The sequence below is a fragment of the Rosa rugosa genome, chromosome 3 (genome assembly GCF_958449725.1).
Source record: "Rosa rugosa chromosome 3, drRosRugo1.1, whole genome shotgun sequence".
In the NCBI taxonomy this organism is placed as follows: Eukaryota; Viridiplantae; Streptophyta; class Magnoliopsida; order Rosales; family Rosaceae; genus Rosa; species Rosa rugosa.
In genome coordinates this window covers 31,851,689-31,867,410 of record NC_084822.1, presented here as the reverse complement: position 1 = coordinate 31,867,410, position 15,722 = coordinate 31,851,689, and the positions used below count along the sequence as shown (strand labels likewise).

The 15,722-nt window shown below is 39.7% G+C and overlaps 1 protein-coding gene across 1 annotated transcript; it reads left to right on the top strand.

The window, feature by feature from the left end:
• The first annotated feature begins 6,964 nt into the window (after positions 1-6,964).
• Positions 6,965-15,423, top strand: LOC133736437 (putative transcription elongation factor SPT5 homolog 1). The gene is made up of 22 exons (XM_062163923.1): positions 6,965-7,469; positions 8,670-8,902; positions 8,981-9,124; positions 9,248-9,406; positions 9,473-9,556; positions 9,884-9,954; positions 10,274-10,631; positions 10,746-10,901; positions 11,003-11,100; positions 11,221-11,269; positions 11,340-11,492; positions 11,584-11,727; positions 11,832-11,925; positions 12,028-12,186; positions 12,264-12,312; positions 12,385-12,479; positions 12,639-12,717; positions 13,468-13,522; positions 13,609-13,723; positions 13,813-13,956; positions 14,709-14,806; positions 15,063-15,423. The coding sequence occupies exons 1-22, from the start codon at positions 7,109-7,111 to the stop codon at positions 15,306-15,308; spliced, it is 3,144 nt and encodes a 1,047-aa protein (XP_062019907.1). The 5' UTR covers positions 6,965-7,108; the 3' UTR covers positions 15,309-15,423.
• The last annotated feature ends 299 nt before the right edge of the window (positions 15,424-15,722 follow it).

Here is a 15,722-nt window from a genome sequence, read left to right as displayed (position 1 = left end):
TAGCCTTTTACGCTCCGAAACTAACCCTAAGTTCTTGTTCTTTTTCAGGATGAGTAACCTGAACAAATTGGACTTTGCTCCATTGGGAACAACTGGCTTTGAATATCACAGGTGGGTTCGTGATATCCGCCAGCATCTCAAGGCCGATGGAATCTTGAATACGATTCTCGAGCCTAACCAGGACGTGCTAACTGTTGAGCAAGCTCAAGCTTTGGAAGCAAATAGAGGAGCCTTAGAGGAAAATAAGGCGAAAGCCATCATCCTAATGACTCGTCATATGGATGATTCGCTCCAGTATGAGTGTATGAATGAAGAAGACTCCAGAAGGCTGTGGGTCTCACTCGAAGAAAGATTTGGCAACGTCTGTGACTCCCTGCTTCCTGACCTAGAAGTGAGATGGCATAGCCTCCGCTTCTGTGATTTCAAGTCAGTTCTTGACTACAACTCGGAAGCACTTCGCATTAAATCCTTCATGGAATTCTGTGGTAAAGAGATCACAGATGCGATGTTGATTGAGAAGACTCTCTCTACCTTCCCCGTCTCTGCATTGATGGTTGCTAAAAACTATCAAATCGATGTTGCTGCAGGACGGATCACAAGGTTTCATGAGCTCATTGGAGCTATGAATGTCGCTGAAAAGCACGACAACATCCTTGTGAAGAACTATAATTCGAGATCCGTGGAAATAGAGCATATTCCGAAATCCAATTATAGTCGCGCCCCTAAGAGAAGGCGCCAAGAGCGAAACCCTAACCTTAGGGATACTTCTGGACGTTCTGGTCTATATAATCGCTCTACTTGGGAAGGTAACCGCCAATATAGGCGAACACGTACGGAACCGAAGAGGTCAACGTGGAAAGAGAGGGAGGCAACGCCTCTGGCCATGTTGGTGGCGCCACCAACACTAAGAGCCATCTAAATGACGCTTTCAAAGCGCCTCAATCAATGGAGTTCGAGCAAAGAGATGTATGTTCTCGATGTGGAGTGTCTGATCATTGGGCACACATTTGTAGAGCTCGTGAAGAAATTGTCACCGCCTACAAAGCATATTGTGAAGCAAGAGAAGCTCACTATGTGGAACAAGAAGATCAAGAAGATGATCTAGAGTAAAGGGTTGAAGACTACAAATTTGGCTGGGATCAATAGATCGCCAATTCTGTTTAAGTCTTTATTTTCCAAGAGATGTAATAAGCAATTGCCACACTATGTAGTAAATGCTATTGGTTTAGTTTTTCTTCACATAGGCTAATCCAAAATGAGTGTGATGTCTAGGAAGGTTTTGAGATAAGTGGTACTTAAGCGAGCTTTGCTCCACCGACATCTATCTACTCACCTGGTCATATTTATTTTGGAGTTACCGAAAGAAGTCAAATGACTACCATTGTTTTGCATTAGCTAGCATTTTGGATTAGATTTTCTTTGGTCAAAGAGACAATGATGTAACTCCGTTGGCTTATGAATAAAATTTCGAGTTCTTTTCATTATGACTCCATTTTGATTCTGAGCATATGACTTTTGTGACTACGATGGCTGGGCCATCAGTATTAATTCAAGGCCATGGAATAGCCCAAGTTCCACTTGCCAAATGGCACCTTAATTACTGTCACAGAAACTCTCTACGCTCCTAGGGCTAATCGCACCTATAAATAGCCAACGGATTCCATGCGAAAACGCATGTAGAGAACGGAAATGAGTTCCTTTGCAATACCTCTAATGATTGCGAACAACGGCGCATCTTAGAGAAGTTTATGTGTCTCTCTAGTGGACTCTATGTCACTATTCGAGCTATTAATCCAATAAAAGTTATGAGAGAAGATCTCTTGGATTTAGACACATATTGGCTTTGTCACGACAGGATAAGTCATCCTAGTCATGATATGATGATCCGTCTACGAAAGACTTCACATGGACATCTTTTCTCTCGAGCGAAATGAAGCATGAATCAAAAGTTGATTCCTGGACTAAGTGTGACCGACGCTGCTGCCTAGGGCACTGCCTCCGTCCACCACCAGCTTAGGGCTGGCGTAGTCCCTATCCATGACGCCATGGATGGCGTCCATCATGGTGATGGCGCCCCAGGTGATGATGCAATCACCAACTTGGTTCAAAATAGCGTTTCAGACGCTCATGCCCAACCAAAATTCTCACTGGTTGCTTCTAAAGCCTCTCGCTCTTTTTACAAAGCCCGTTCCTTAGGGAAATTAGGACTGAGACCGTCCTATGCAAAGGATATGAAAATACTCATTATGTTCTTACATAGAATCCGTAGGGATTTTGTGGACTGATTCCACCAACTTGCGGACATTTAAATATCTCATGATGTTGGTTGATATGCCAACACGCTGTTCCCGTGTTGTGCCATTGTCCACCTGTAATGCTGCTTATGGTGCACTCCTAGCACATATTATACAACAACGGGCTCACTCCCCGAATCATCCTATTCCGTCAATTGGACTTGACGATGCTAGAGAGTTTACATCGAAGACTTTCGATGGTTATTGCATTGGGACTATTGTTGGACATTATATTCCCATGAACACACCCACATGGTCTCGCGGAAACGACTACGATGGTAGTCCGGACATTGGTAATGCGCACCAATTTCCTTATATCCGTCTGGGGTGATGCAATATCGCATGCAGCCATGCTAATTCGTCTACGACCTACCGCCACTCAATGTCTCTCTGCGTTACAGCTAGTGACTGGGTACAAGTATTTTGTACTTACGCACATTTGAGTGAGCCATTTATGTGCCAATTGCGCTGCCACAGCTCACTATGATAGGTCCTCATAGACGAATGGGCAACTACGTTGGATTTGAGACTCCAACTATCGTCCGCCACTTAATGCCCTTGCTAGGCGATCTCCTTACAGCTAGATTTGCGGATGTCACTTTGATGAGACAGTCTTCCCGTCGTTAGGAGGAGATACGAACACGAATGTTCAACAGGAACGACAGGAATTGTCGTAGTCTGTCCCCACTATGTCTCATCTCGATCCCTGTTAAAGTGACGAGATCACACAAATATGCTGCAAACATGCCTGCAAGGAAGGACGTCCCTACGAGAGGACGTAGCGGCACCCTACACGGAGGTAGGCATGGCGCCAACGCCAAAGAATGTGGCACTCTGGCGTTACAGGCCATGGCCCCAGCTAGGATGCATGGGAGGCCCGTGGGTTTCGAAGGATACTTTGGCACACTCCAATCCTTTGATCATCGACACTCAAAATCCGTCTCATGAGTATCTTCCGGGTTATGGTTATCGTTGGGGGACACCTCAACGTCAGAACCTATTCTTGAGAATATAGAGCTCTATGAAACTTACACTAGTGTACATGAGACGTGGGATAAAAACTCCATCATAATTGATGATGTAGTCACGCATTTCGTTGCGCATGAGTTTGTTGAGTCTGATGATATCGAACCACGCTCCGTTGATGAATGAATGCCAACGCAGAGAAATTTGGCCTAAATGGAAAAGATGCGATCCAGGTTAAGATGGATTCTCTAACGAAGAGGAAGGTTTTCGAGCTAGTGATGCCAACACCTCCTAACATAAAAACCTATTGACTACTGGGTCTTCGTTAGAAAGCGTGATGAGAAAAAGAGATGGCAATCTCGCCTTATGGCGCAAGGCTTCTCACAAAACGCCCTGGAATCGACTACGATGAGTCATATTCTCTCGTAATGGATGTCATTGCACTCCACTACCCTATCAGTTTGGTAGTTTCTGAATAACTAAACATGCAGCTTACAAATGTGGTCACTACGTATCTTTATGGGGATCTAGATACGGAATATAAATAAAAGTTCATGGTGAACTTCATTTACCCAAGTCAAGTGGCTCTAGACCACGGAGCGCGTTTTACAAAGAGGTTGAAACGCTCACTAAGATGACTACTTGATTGGGAATGGATATGCCCACGCGTTTCCATAACAAGTTTCGGATTCTATCGCGGTTCATGTTGGACATGATCTTCATTAGAAGCCCTTAAAGAGTTAAGGGAAACCGCTGAACACTTGAAATCCGATTTTGAGATGAAGGATTATGGGAGAACACGATTATGTCTCGGTTTGGAACTTGAGCATCGTGTTGATAGATGCTTAGGCATTTTGACAAGGTCAAACCTTCAAGCACCCCCATGATCGTCCGTAGTCTTGATCCTGAAAAGGATCCTCCTCGTTCGAAAGATGATGACGAAGATGCACTAGGGGCAGAAATGCCTTAGTTAAGTACAATAGGCGCATTATTGTACATAGCTCAATGCACAAGACCGGACATCTCATTTACCATGAACTTGTTAGCTAAGATATAGCTCTGCGCCAACGCGACGCCATTAGATTGGTGTAAAAGATATCTTTCAGTACTTGAGATGTACGATTGATATGGGCTTGTTCTATCCCTACAGAGAGATGATGGATTCGGACCCATCACACACCAGGAACGCCGCCAACACTAGCCTGCGTCCACTATCCCCCGTCCCAAAACGACATGTGTTTTGGAAGGTTTAGCTGATGCTGGGTATCTCTCTGACCCACACAAAGGTCATTCCTAAAATGGTTAAGTGTTCACCATGGGTAAAGACCGTGATATCTTGGAGGTCTACAGAAATAGACCCTAGTCGCTATATCTTCGAACAATGCAGAGATCATTGCCTATTCACGAAGAGGTTCGTGAATGTATATGGATTGGATCCATAATTACGCATGTTCGAACAATTGTGGTTTGAAGTCTACCACAGATGAGCCTACGAGCATTTAGGATAATGCTGCTTGTTTTGAACAAATGAAGCAAGGCTACATCAAAAGCGACAACACCAAGGATAATCAGCAACAACAGACTCTCCTCAAGATCAAAGTGAACTAGGTTCAATCTGAGGACAGTGTGGCAGGCTTGCTCACCAAGTCATTGCCTAAATTCCACTTTCGAGAAACATGTTGGTAACATCGTTTACGGAGGTTATCCGAACTCCCATGACCGTAGTCATCAGGGGGAGATGCAGACATCAGGGGGAGATGTCTACATGTATGGTCTCGAAACGTGAAGGGTGTGTTGTTATTTTTGTCCCACTGAGTTTTTGTTACTCGGCAAGGTTTTTAATGAGGCAACGAGAGAAGCACCACGTTTGGACGACACAAGGGGGAGTGTTCAAGGAAATCCCGATTATGTGTCTGGCCCAAACTCTAGGCTACTTGACCTAGTGGTAATAGGGTTAAAATAGAAGGATCTAAATTCCTATTCAATGTACGATTACATTCCTTATATGATTGAGATTCTATGTATTGTAATCCTCTATATAAAGAGGCCCCTATTATCAATGAGAATACACAGCAAATTCCTCTCAATTTCAGTTTCTCTACAACAATGAACTATTTGTGGTTTTTTTTTTTTAACTTTTTTTTTCTGTTTTAGCTCTGCAAAAAAATATGAAGATTAATCATTTTTTCTTAATGTTTATTTTATGTACCTCATGATTAATTATTTAAATATTTGTTTTAAAAAATTGCTAGCTCTTTTTTTATTTATTTACTTTATTTTTGTTTTGTAAATATAATGGATAGACTTAGATTTAGGTCATTATATGATTTGTTTTGTTTTCCCTCACCAATACGCGTTCAACATGTATATCATATTTTTTATTTTTTTTTGAAAAGGTATATCATATATTTTTATGTCACATAATCATAGTTTTAACTCTTATTAAATATAGATGAATGCTTTAATGATGAATGCTTTAATGAGTACGTAGTGAAATTAGAAAATTTAAATAGATAAGGGAAATAATAAAGAATGCAATCTAATATTATTGAATTGGAAAATCTATAGAAAATCAATGTAATATTTTTTTGGTATAATTATTGTCCTTAATAGTCATTTTATAGTAGGTTATATATGTCATTTAATAATTCATAATAGAGTGAGGTCAAATGAGCAGATTTGGAGGTCCCAATAGGAACACTCATAAAAATTAGAGAACAAAAGGCATATTTGCCTATTTGATCCAACCTTCTAATGCACATTTAGTAATCTATCCAAACCGATGCAGCAACTTCCTTTCATATATAAATCGAGTCTCAAGTATCTTCCTGAATCACAACATCAGTGGATAAAAACAAATAAGAAAATTCATAAAGAATACGCATATATGAAGAAAAAAGAGCAATCCAAAACAAAAACCCAGAATTAGACAAAAACACCTGAGACGGTAGACACAAACTCCTTAGACTGATGGTTTCCTTGAGAACTCCGCCCCTCCTCTGCGTTGAGTAAAAAACGAAATAAAAAATCGAAGAATGGAAGAGAGAGAGGCAAAATGGTCATAGACAAAACAAGAATATAGATGGGAGAGGAACATTATAATGAGTACTTCATGAGGACTTTTTAATCAACATTTATGAAACCCACTTTACGATCACATTTTGGTAAATTAACTATTAGATGTTTAGATATTCATGAGTAGATCACTTCTGAAAATTTTCAACTAAATTAAAGATCGTGAAGATACCGAACTAAATTAAATCAATGGAAGAACCAAATCTATCAAACATGAACCATTCATGTTCATAACTATAAATCACGATTATGAATGTCTTAACGATTTTTCAATTTAGTAGAAAAATTTGCAGAAATTATATACTCGCCATATCTAAACATTTAACGATTGATTTATCGAAATGCGATCGACAAGTGGTCTCACAACCGTTGATTAGAAAGTCCTTATTTTAAATGTCCTCATTAGAGCCTCTCACCCTCATTATAATGGTTCTCATAATATGCATTATTGAATAAAAAAAATATAAAAAATAAATTTCCTTGGTTCGCCGATGCTTTTGAACTGCATTATAATATCGTGTCTTGAAAATTATTCACCTTGAAAAAAAAAAGAAAAAAGACAACACGTCGGACCAAAAACCAGAGTCCAGCCGACCCATGGCCACATCTAAAAAGCCCAATTAGTTAAAAACAAGCGTTTCTTCCACCCAAGCGTGGCAGACTCGATCCCCTCTCCCCTCTCCCCTGGGGTAGAATTTCACAATCTCGATTTGCACTAGCACCACTCTACTCTCTCTCCTTCTTCGCAAAACCCTAGAACCCCAAATTGAACCATGCCCCGTCACAGAGACGAAGACGACGACGAGATGGAGCCAGACGAGGACGAGTACGACCCGGACCAAGGTCTAGACGACGTCGACGACGAAGAGGAGGAGGAGGAGGAGGAGGAGGAGGAGGACCGAGGAGGGCGGAGGTCCGGTCAGAAGCGGAGGAGGTCGAGCTTCATTGACGACGTGGCCGAGGAGGAGGACGACGAGGAGGAAGAGGAGGACGACGAGGACGAGGATTACGGCGCCTATCGTGGCGGTGGGAGTCGTAAGAAGAGCAAAAAGAAGCCCTCCGGTGCGGATTTTCTTGATCTCGAAGCGCTGGTTGATTCGGATGAGGAGGAAGAGGAGGATGAGGGCGAGGACGGTACGCTTTTGCCCTAGTGTTTCTACTAATCTCGTTTTATTTGGAATTGTGTTTTTTTTTTTAGTATACATTTTGGGATACCTATTGGAATTGGTTAGGGATAAAAGGTTCACAGTCGAATTGGTCATATTTTGTAGGTAGTGAAAATTGAAATCGATTCGTGGCTGGTAGTGTATCCTGTATCCTGTATTGTTGGTTTCGTTTCATTATGAATTTATTGGGGGTTCTGAAGAAGGGTCGATTCTGGCACCTAAGGCTCGTTTGACAGTGTTCTGTTCTGGGTTAAGAATTGATAGTGAGATAGTGTTCTGGAGATTCTAGTTAAGACCCAAAATTGTGATTCGTAAGCCCTCAGTTTCGTTAATGATTGTCATTGCCACACTACACTTGACCTTGTAGGAGGTTTCCTTATAAGCTCCAAGCCGAGATTTTTGTCTTTCTTATTACAAGTAAAAGATAGGCTATGTGGTGGATACTAGATTAGGCATTTCCTCGGAGTTTTATGGGAATAAATGACTTTATTGGGAGGCTATAGAGTTCTTAGTAACATCTCCTTACCATCTTCCACTGGGAGCTGAAGTAGGCATCAATAGCTCTGGATATGTTTAGCGACTCCTGTTCTTGATCAAGTTAGGCAATCATGCCCAAAGAGCAGTCATCACAGATTTTGCAGCTTAAAACATGTCCAATTTTGTTCCTTCCCTTTTCTTTAGTTTTAATGAGTAAGGATACCTATGTGAAAGGAGACTTGTCCTGTACTGGGAAAGATGGGAAATAAACAAGTGGGTTGCTGCTGACTTTCACTTATGTACTGGTATGGAGATGTGTCTCACATGGCGAGAATTCATAGTCTTGTTCCTGTTATAAATAAGGATAAATTTGAAAAGTACTGTTTAAGTTGACTATTTTTTTTTCTTCAGTTTCTAATGAGACTCGACTTCAATCACCACCATGCATTGCGTGCAATTTCTCTAAACAGTTATTTGAAAATATTTGTCTAATTTTCTATTGTCAGAGTTCAATTGATTGTTTAGGTCTTGTACTGAATCAAGGAATAGTCCTTGTTTTTAGGGTCTGTAGAAACGTTGGCTTGGGAATTGTATTACGATTCTTATACCCTTGAGCTTGATGGGAATCATTATTTCAATAAAACTTCATGTGGCAATCTCCTTTTCTTGATTTTGAAGAGTCTTTATGCAGACTTTATTGATAGAGGAGCTGATATACCTGAGGAGGGCGATGGTAGAAGGATGCATCATCGCCCATTGATGGATGACCAAGAGCAAGAAGATGTCGAGGCTCTGGAAAGAAGAATTCAGGCAAGATATGCAAAGCAACATCATACAGAAGATACTGAGGAGACCACTGATGTGGACCAGCAAGCTCTTTTACCTTCTGTTTTGGACCCAAAGCTGTGGATGGTGAAATGTGCGGTATGATTTTCTCCTACCCTGATATTGATAAACATGGTTGTGATAGAATGCTAATGATTTTGTGTTGATGTCTATCAGATTGGTAAAGAACGAGAGGTAGCTGCTTGCTTAATGCAAAAGTATATTGATAAACCTGAATTGAACATCAGGTCTGTTATTGCTCTTGACCACCTGAAGAACTATATATATGTTGAAGCGGAAAAAGAAGCCCATGTGAGGGAGGTATGCATGTGTGTTTATATTCAAAAGTTGTGATGATTTACATATTTGACCATATTTTCAGTTTAGTAATTCTTATCTTATCTGACAGTTATTTGTTTTGCTGGTGCTTTGATATGTTCTCAGGCTTGCAAAGGATTGCGCAATATATTTGCCCAGAAAATAGCGCTTGTTCCTATTAGAGAAATGACTGATGTTCTTTCCGTTGAAAGCAAGGCAATTGATATTTCTAGGGATACTTGGGTCAGAATGAAGATTGGGATATATAAAGGGGACCTTGCCAAGGTATTGAATGGATTTTTGCTTAAAACTATCAGGTTTCTCTATCTAACTTCAAGCTTCTTGTCTCAGGTTGTTGATGTGGATAATGTACGACAGAGAGTTACAGTAAAATTAATTCCAAGAATTGATTTACAAGCTCTTGCAAATAAACTGGTACTGTTTGTTACCTACTTTTGACATGTAATCGAGTTAACAATCATTTTTATTCGACTTAAGTGGTCCCTTTAGAATGATTCCTAGGATGTCGGATTTGTGTTACTCATCTCCCCTCCCTATAAATCTGTTTTAGTCATTTGCATATCGTTGTACTTTTGATATGTAATAGAGTCTACAACAATTTTTATTCAGTTGAGGTGCTGCTGGTCTAAGATTGTCGGATTTGTGGTTATTCCCACATCCCCTCCCTATGAACCCATTAGTCATTTGAGTATCATTATCAATTTATCTGGTAATCTTGAGGTGATTTTTTTAATTATACAGGAGGGCAGAGAAGTTGTGAAAAAGAAAGCGTTTGTGCCTCCGCCACGTTTTATGAATATTGATGAAGCTAGGTAATTTTTTTATCTCCCTTTTACAATAAGATGTTGTTATTAATACTCCCCAAATTGTTATTAACAAACCCCTTTTGCATTAATTTTGTTTTTACCCTTTCATTATTTGGAAAGATTGCATTTGAAAATGCAAAAGTTTGTTAATGGCAATTTGGGGTGTATGAATAACAGTTCCCTTACAAAATTGTTTCCACCCAATGCATGTGAGCATTAACCTTTCAGTTTTTTTTTTTTTTGGTATATATGTTTTTTATAATTATAAATCTTTACATTAACCTCTGCCTCTGTTAGTCTCATATGTTCTTTGTACTCTGCTCAGAGAACTGCATATTCGTGTGGAGCGTAAACGAGATCCAATGACGGGTGACTACTTTGAAAACATTGAGAAAATGATGTTTAAAGATGGTTTCTTGTATAAAATAGTATCAATGAAATCAATTAGTACTCAAAACATACATCCCACTTTTGATGAACTGGAAAAGTTTCGGAAACCTGGGGAGAATGGGGAAGGAGATGTTGCCAGTCTGTCAACTTTATTTTCAAACAGAAAGAAAGGACACTTTGTGAAGGGTGATGCAGTCATTGTCATCAAGGGTGACCTAAAAAACTTGAAAGGGCGGGTCGAGAAAGTTGAGGAAGGGACCGTGCATATCAGACCCGACATGAAAGACCTCCCAGTAAGAATGCATTATCTTTTTTTTGGTGGTTTAATAATTTGGGTAAGTCGCTTGTTAGAAGATTCCTACTTATTAGTGTTGTGACCACTTGTTACTGTAAATTTTGTTTTGCAGAAAACTCTTGCCATAAATGAAAAAGAACTTTGCAAGTACTTTGAACCTGGGAATCATGTGAAGGTTGTATCTGGTACTCAAGAAGGTGCAACTGGTATGGTTGTCAAGGTCGATCAGCATGTGCTCATCATTTTATCTGATACAACTAAGGAACATGTAAGTGCTTTATTTCCCTTATCTAGGACCTCTTGGATTGCAGGAATAGTTTTCTACTGAAGTAGTAATGTGCAAATGACATGATTGTTGCTTGGTTCCAGCTCCGTGTGTTTGCTGATGATGTTGTGGAGAGTTCTGAGGTGACATCTGGTATTACCAAAATTGGGGACTATGAACTTCATGATCTTGTGCTACTGGAGTAAGTTGTTTGGCTGTTTTCACATGTCATCTGTTTTATCATCCATTTTTGTCCATATTACTATCAAGTTTACGATATAAATTTAATAGGTTTTTGTTTAATTTGTCTGATTTGGTGCAGTAATAATAGCTTTGGTGTAATTATACGTGTTGAAACTGAAGCATGTCAGGTATGTGATTGTAATTGACAATTGTCTGATGCTCCCGGTCAGTGTTTTCACATTTTCAACTCTCCTCTAGGTCCTTAAGGGAGTTCCTGAGAGACCTGAGGTTGCCCTTGTCAAATTAAGAGAGATCAAATGCAAGATTGAGAAAAAGCTTAGTGTGCAAGATTGTTTTAAGAACACAATATCTGTGAAAGATGTTGTGAGGGTCGTTGAAGGTCCTTCCAAGGTGAGATGAGGTCCTTATTTGTCCATTCGTTTACCTTGCACCAAGATTTTGTAGATCTCAGACTATATTGTCACTGCTGTTGCCATGATAGGGTAAACAAGGTCCCGTGGAACACATATACAGAGGAGTCTTATTCATTTATGATCGCCATCACATAGAGCATGCGGGCTTTATCTGTGTTAAGTCACATTCTTGTCGTGTTGTAGGAGGATCACGTGCCAATGGTGATAGAAATGTAAACCCTTTGTGCTCTTTATTTACTTCTGAACTCTCTCTTCCAGTTTCTCTCTTAGTTTTGATTGTTGATGCTGTTATTCTAATCCTATATCAAACTTGTAGGGTGACTCCTACTCTAGATTTGATCATCTTCGAGCTCCTCCTCTTATTCCCCAGTCCCCCAGGAGGTTTCCTAGAGGAGGCCCTCCTAATAACTGTATGTTCCAGAGATTCAATGAAAACTCTCCTTTTATCTTTTATTCTTGTGGCCAACTTTATTGAACAAGTTTGTAATAATCTTACTTTTATCATGGTCCAGTTGGGGGAAGAAATAGAGGTGGAAGAGGGCATGATGGATTGGTTGGGACTACAGTAAAGATTCGCCAGGGTGCCTATAAGGGTTACCGTGGGCGCGTTGTTGAGGTTAAGGGAACTAGTGTACGGGTGGAACTTGAGTCCCAAATGAAAGTTGTGACAGGCAAGTCTCTGGGATTTATTGGGTGCTTCATTCTTTATGTATCTTTTTGGGCCATAACTCTTTTGTCATGCTTGCAGTTGACCGGAATTGTATTTCTGATAACGTGGCTATTACAACACCGTATCGGTAATTATAATTAACTAAAGTCTTTTTAAGTCATTCACTATTGGTTTCTGACTGTGATCTAATTTTTTCCAGTGATACATCTAGCTATGGTATGGGAAGTCAGACCCCAATTCATCCTTCTCGAACTCCGCTCCATCCATATATGACGCCAATGAGGGATGCTGGAGGTTGGTTTTTGAAACCTTTGAGTTCAAATATTTGAGAAATGTAGTGTCTTGTCTTGTAGAAGTTCCGATAATGATTATGTTTGGGCCATAAATTATTTGACATGGACATGTATTAAATAACCGACATATCTGTATTCATCTTTGTATTTCTTCTTGCAGCAACGCCTATTCATGATGGCATGAGGACTCCAATGCGTGACCGAGCATGGAATCCGTATGCACCTATGAGTCCAGCAAGGTTTGTGTTATGTAACGTTAAATTTCTTTACTTCTTTCAAGTGAAAATGTTGGCTAATAGTTGAAATAATTTTTGCTCAACATGGTGAGACTTGCTAGGTTGAAATTCCGCCTTGTATTCATATATGAAAGTTTAGGTTTCAGATCTCTAATGAAGGTTTGAAAATATTTCACGAAATTACATATACAACAGAAGAATGCTGGGGAGAAATATAATGAGTTATGACTTCACAATGAAAACGTCTAACTAGAGTCCTATCTGTTGTCTAGAGGATCATTATTATTTTTAATTCTAAGGTTTTTTGGACTTGAAAATGGAAAAGTCAACTAGAGCTCAATCAATCACCACCCATGATGAGTAAATATTACGTGGAAAAAGTGAAAGAAGTATCTGTAACAATATCCATTTTAAAAAATCATAATTGTCTGTCACATGTGGATGTAGACATATTGCACTTTTTGCATCTTTATATTTTACATGTGTTACAGGTACCCTATGAAATAAGCAATATATGCTCTTTATAAACTCAGGAGGATGTTTATGTCCTAGACATACTTATTCTATTTACTTTGTATGCATCATGATATGTACTTAACCAAATGCTTTCAAATAGTATAAGTGATAAAAATACACGGTAATTTTTAAGCGGCGGGGGAAGAGAGGGAGGGAGGGTTAATAGATTGACAATTGGGAAGTCAGATGTGCTTTGTTACTGATGCTTTTGTTTGAACTTTGATGGTGATAAATCAGGGATAGCTGGGAGGATGGAAACCCTGGTTCTTGGGGTTCTAGCCCACAGTATCAGGTGAGTTAACAGTGCATAATAGGCCAGAGTTTGCATAGAGATGTATTTATACATGTGTAAAGTAGCTTCAATATTGTTCTTTTCAGCCGGGAAGTCCTCCCTCACGGACGTACGAAGCTCCAACTCCTGGTTCAGGTTGGGCCAACACTCCTGGTGGGAATTATAGTGAAGCTGGAACACCAAGGGACAGTACTGGTTATGGTACAATGACTTTACATTTTTCCAAAAATGTATTTGCATTCTATGTTGCAGTTCTTCTTACTGTAGTTCATTTTATGTCCCTGTTGTAGCAAATGCTCCTAGCCCATACTTGCCGTCAACTCCCGGTGGGCAGCCTATGACACCAAACTCAGCATCCTATCTTCCCGGAACTCCTGGAGGGCAGCCAATGACACCAGGGACTGGTGGTCTGGATATGATGTCTCCTGTTATAGGTTTGATTTCCAGTTTTCTAGTATACCAGCATACTGCTGAGATAAACTCTAATTTTTGCTGTTGTGAACTAGTAGTTGGGCTACCTGTTTCCTGGGGCTTTCTGATTACCTATTTGTGGGTAGTGTCATATAGGTGCTTGGTTCATAACCAGTCGGTAGTCTCTAATGTTACTTTGATTTATTTTTGTGAATGGATGCTTAATCCAGCCGCTTCCAGAGGCTCGGTGTCTCAGAAAGTAAAATAATAATAAAGAAATGCTCTACTATCTATCTAGACTTCTAGAGGTAGTGTTAGATGTGTTTGGTTCTTCGTATGCCACTGCTTGATAGTGTTCTGATAATATCCTTGCTTAGAGATAGGCTGGCTTTCTATAGTCTCATTGCACCTTAAAGCTCCTTTGAAATTGCTGTTCTGCTGTAGACAAGGCATAACAATGATAACATTAGAGACAGGGGTTTGGTTGTTAGTATTCCACTAGTTGGTAGATTCTTGATGATATCCTTGCTTAATCAGAGATAGGCTGGCTACTATCCTAACCTTTAAGGCCTATTTATGTGCTAATGGATGTATATGACTCTTATTTTTTGTTCACAAAGCAGTACACATCAGAATTTATTTTATTTTATTTTGAGATGGCAATGGAAGGAATATATATACTCAGATAGAAAAAAAATTAAGCAGATGCCCTGGTCGATTGAATTGCTTAGCTCTGTATCCTCTGTTTAAGTTCTAATGTAATATCTGGTAGCAGGAGGGGACAATGAAGGACCATGGTTCATGCCAGATATACTGGTCAATGTACGCAATTCTGGAGAGGAAACTACTGGAATTGTCAGAGAAGTGCTCCTGGTATGTCCTTGGAGTGTGCTTCTACGTAGTACAAATCTATGTTTTTTATGAATTACAATGAAATTTGGACCTGTTCTTTAAGGGATCTCATGATTTCTATGAACTATTGAACTACAAATAAGTTATACTTAACATGAGGGTTAACCCTTCAAAAATTATCTATGAACCTTCACTGAGACAGATACTACTAACATTGCGCTTCTAATCCATCCCCCTGTAAAATTTGAGATACTAACAATATTGTTATGTGGTTCAGGATGGCTCATGTAGGGTAGCTCTTGGCTCGGGTGGCAATGGTGATACTGTAACTGTACTTCCAAATGAAATGGAGGTAGTCGTACCAAGGAAGAATGATAAGATCAAAATCATGGGTGGCTCATTACGTGGTGCCACTGGCAAGCTGATTGGTGTCGATGGCACGGATGGAATTGTCAAGGTTGATGACACTCTTGATGTTAAAATATTAGACTTAGCTATTTTGTCAAAACTAGGTCAATCATAACTTGGTTGGGAACAAATAAGGGTTCAGTGTATATTATTGTTAATTTTTTTTTTTTTTCCGGGTAATATTAATCTTTTGGGCAAGCAAAAATGCGTTTGATTCTTTTACTTTTCAATCGAACCGTTTTTCTTTTCGTCTTTGGACATGGTGATGAATGTGAAAAGGTCAAATTAAGTATTAAACCAATTCGCAAAGGTGCTGGAGGCTATCTTTGAGTTTGGCTGGTTCCCCCGGCTTGTTGTGGGAGTTGACGTCGTCGGTGATGCCTTCACGGAAGGTAGGCTTTGAATTCGAAACTGAGCATGGATTTGGACATATTGTGGGGTTTGAGTTCGCCGTTGGTTTTGATTTTAGGGCTGATGGTTTTGATTTTTTATACAAACCTTTATAATGCTACATTTCAACTATTAAATA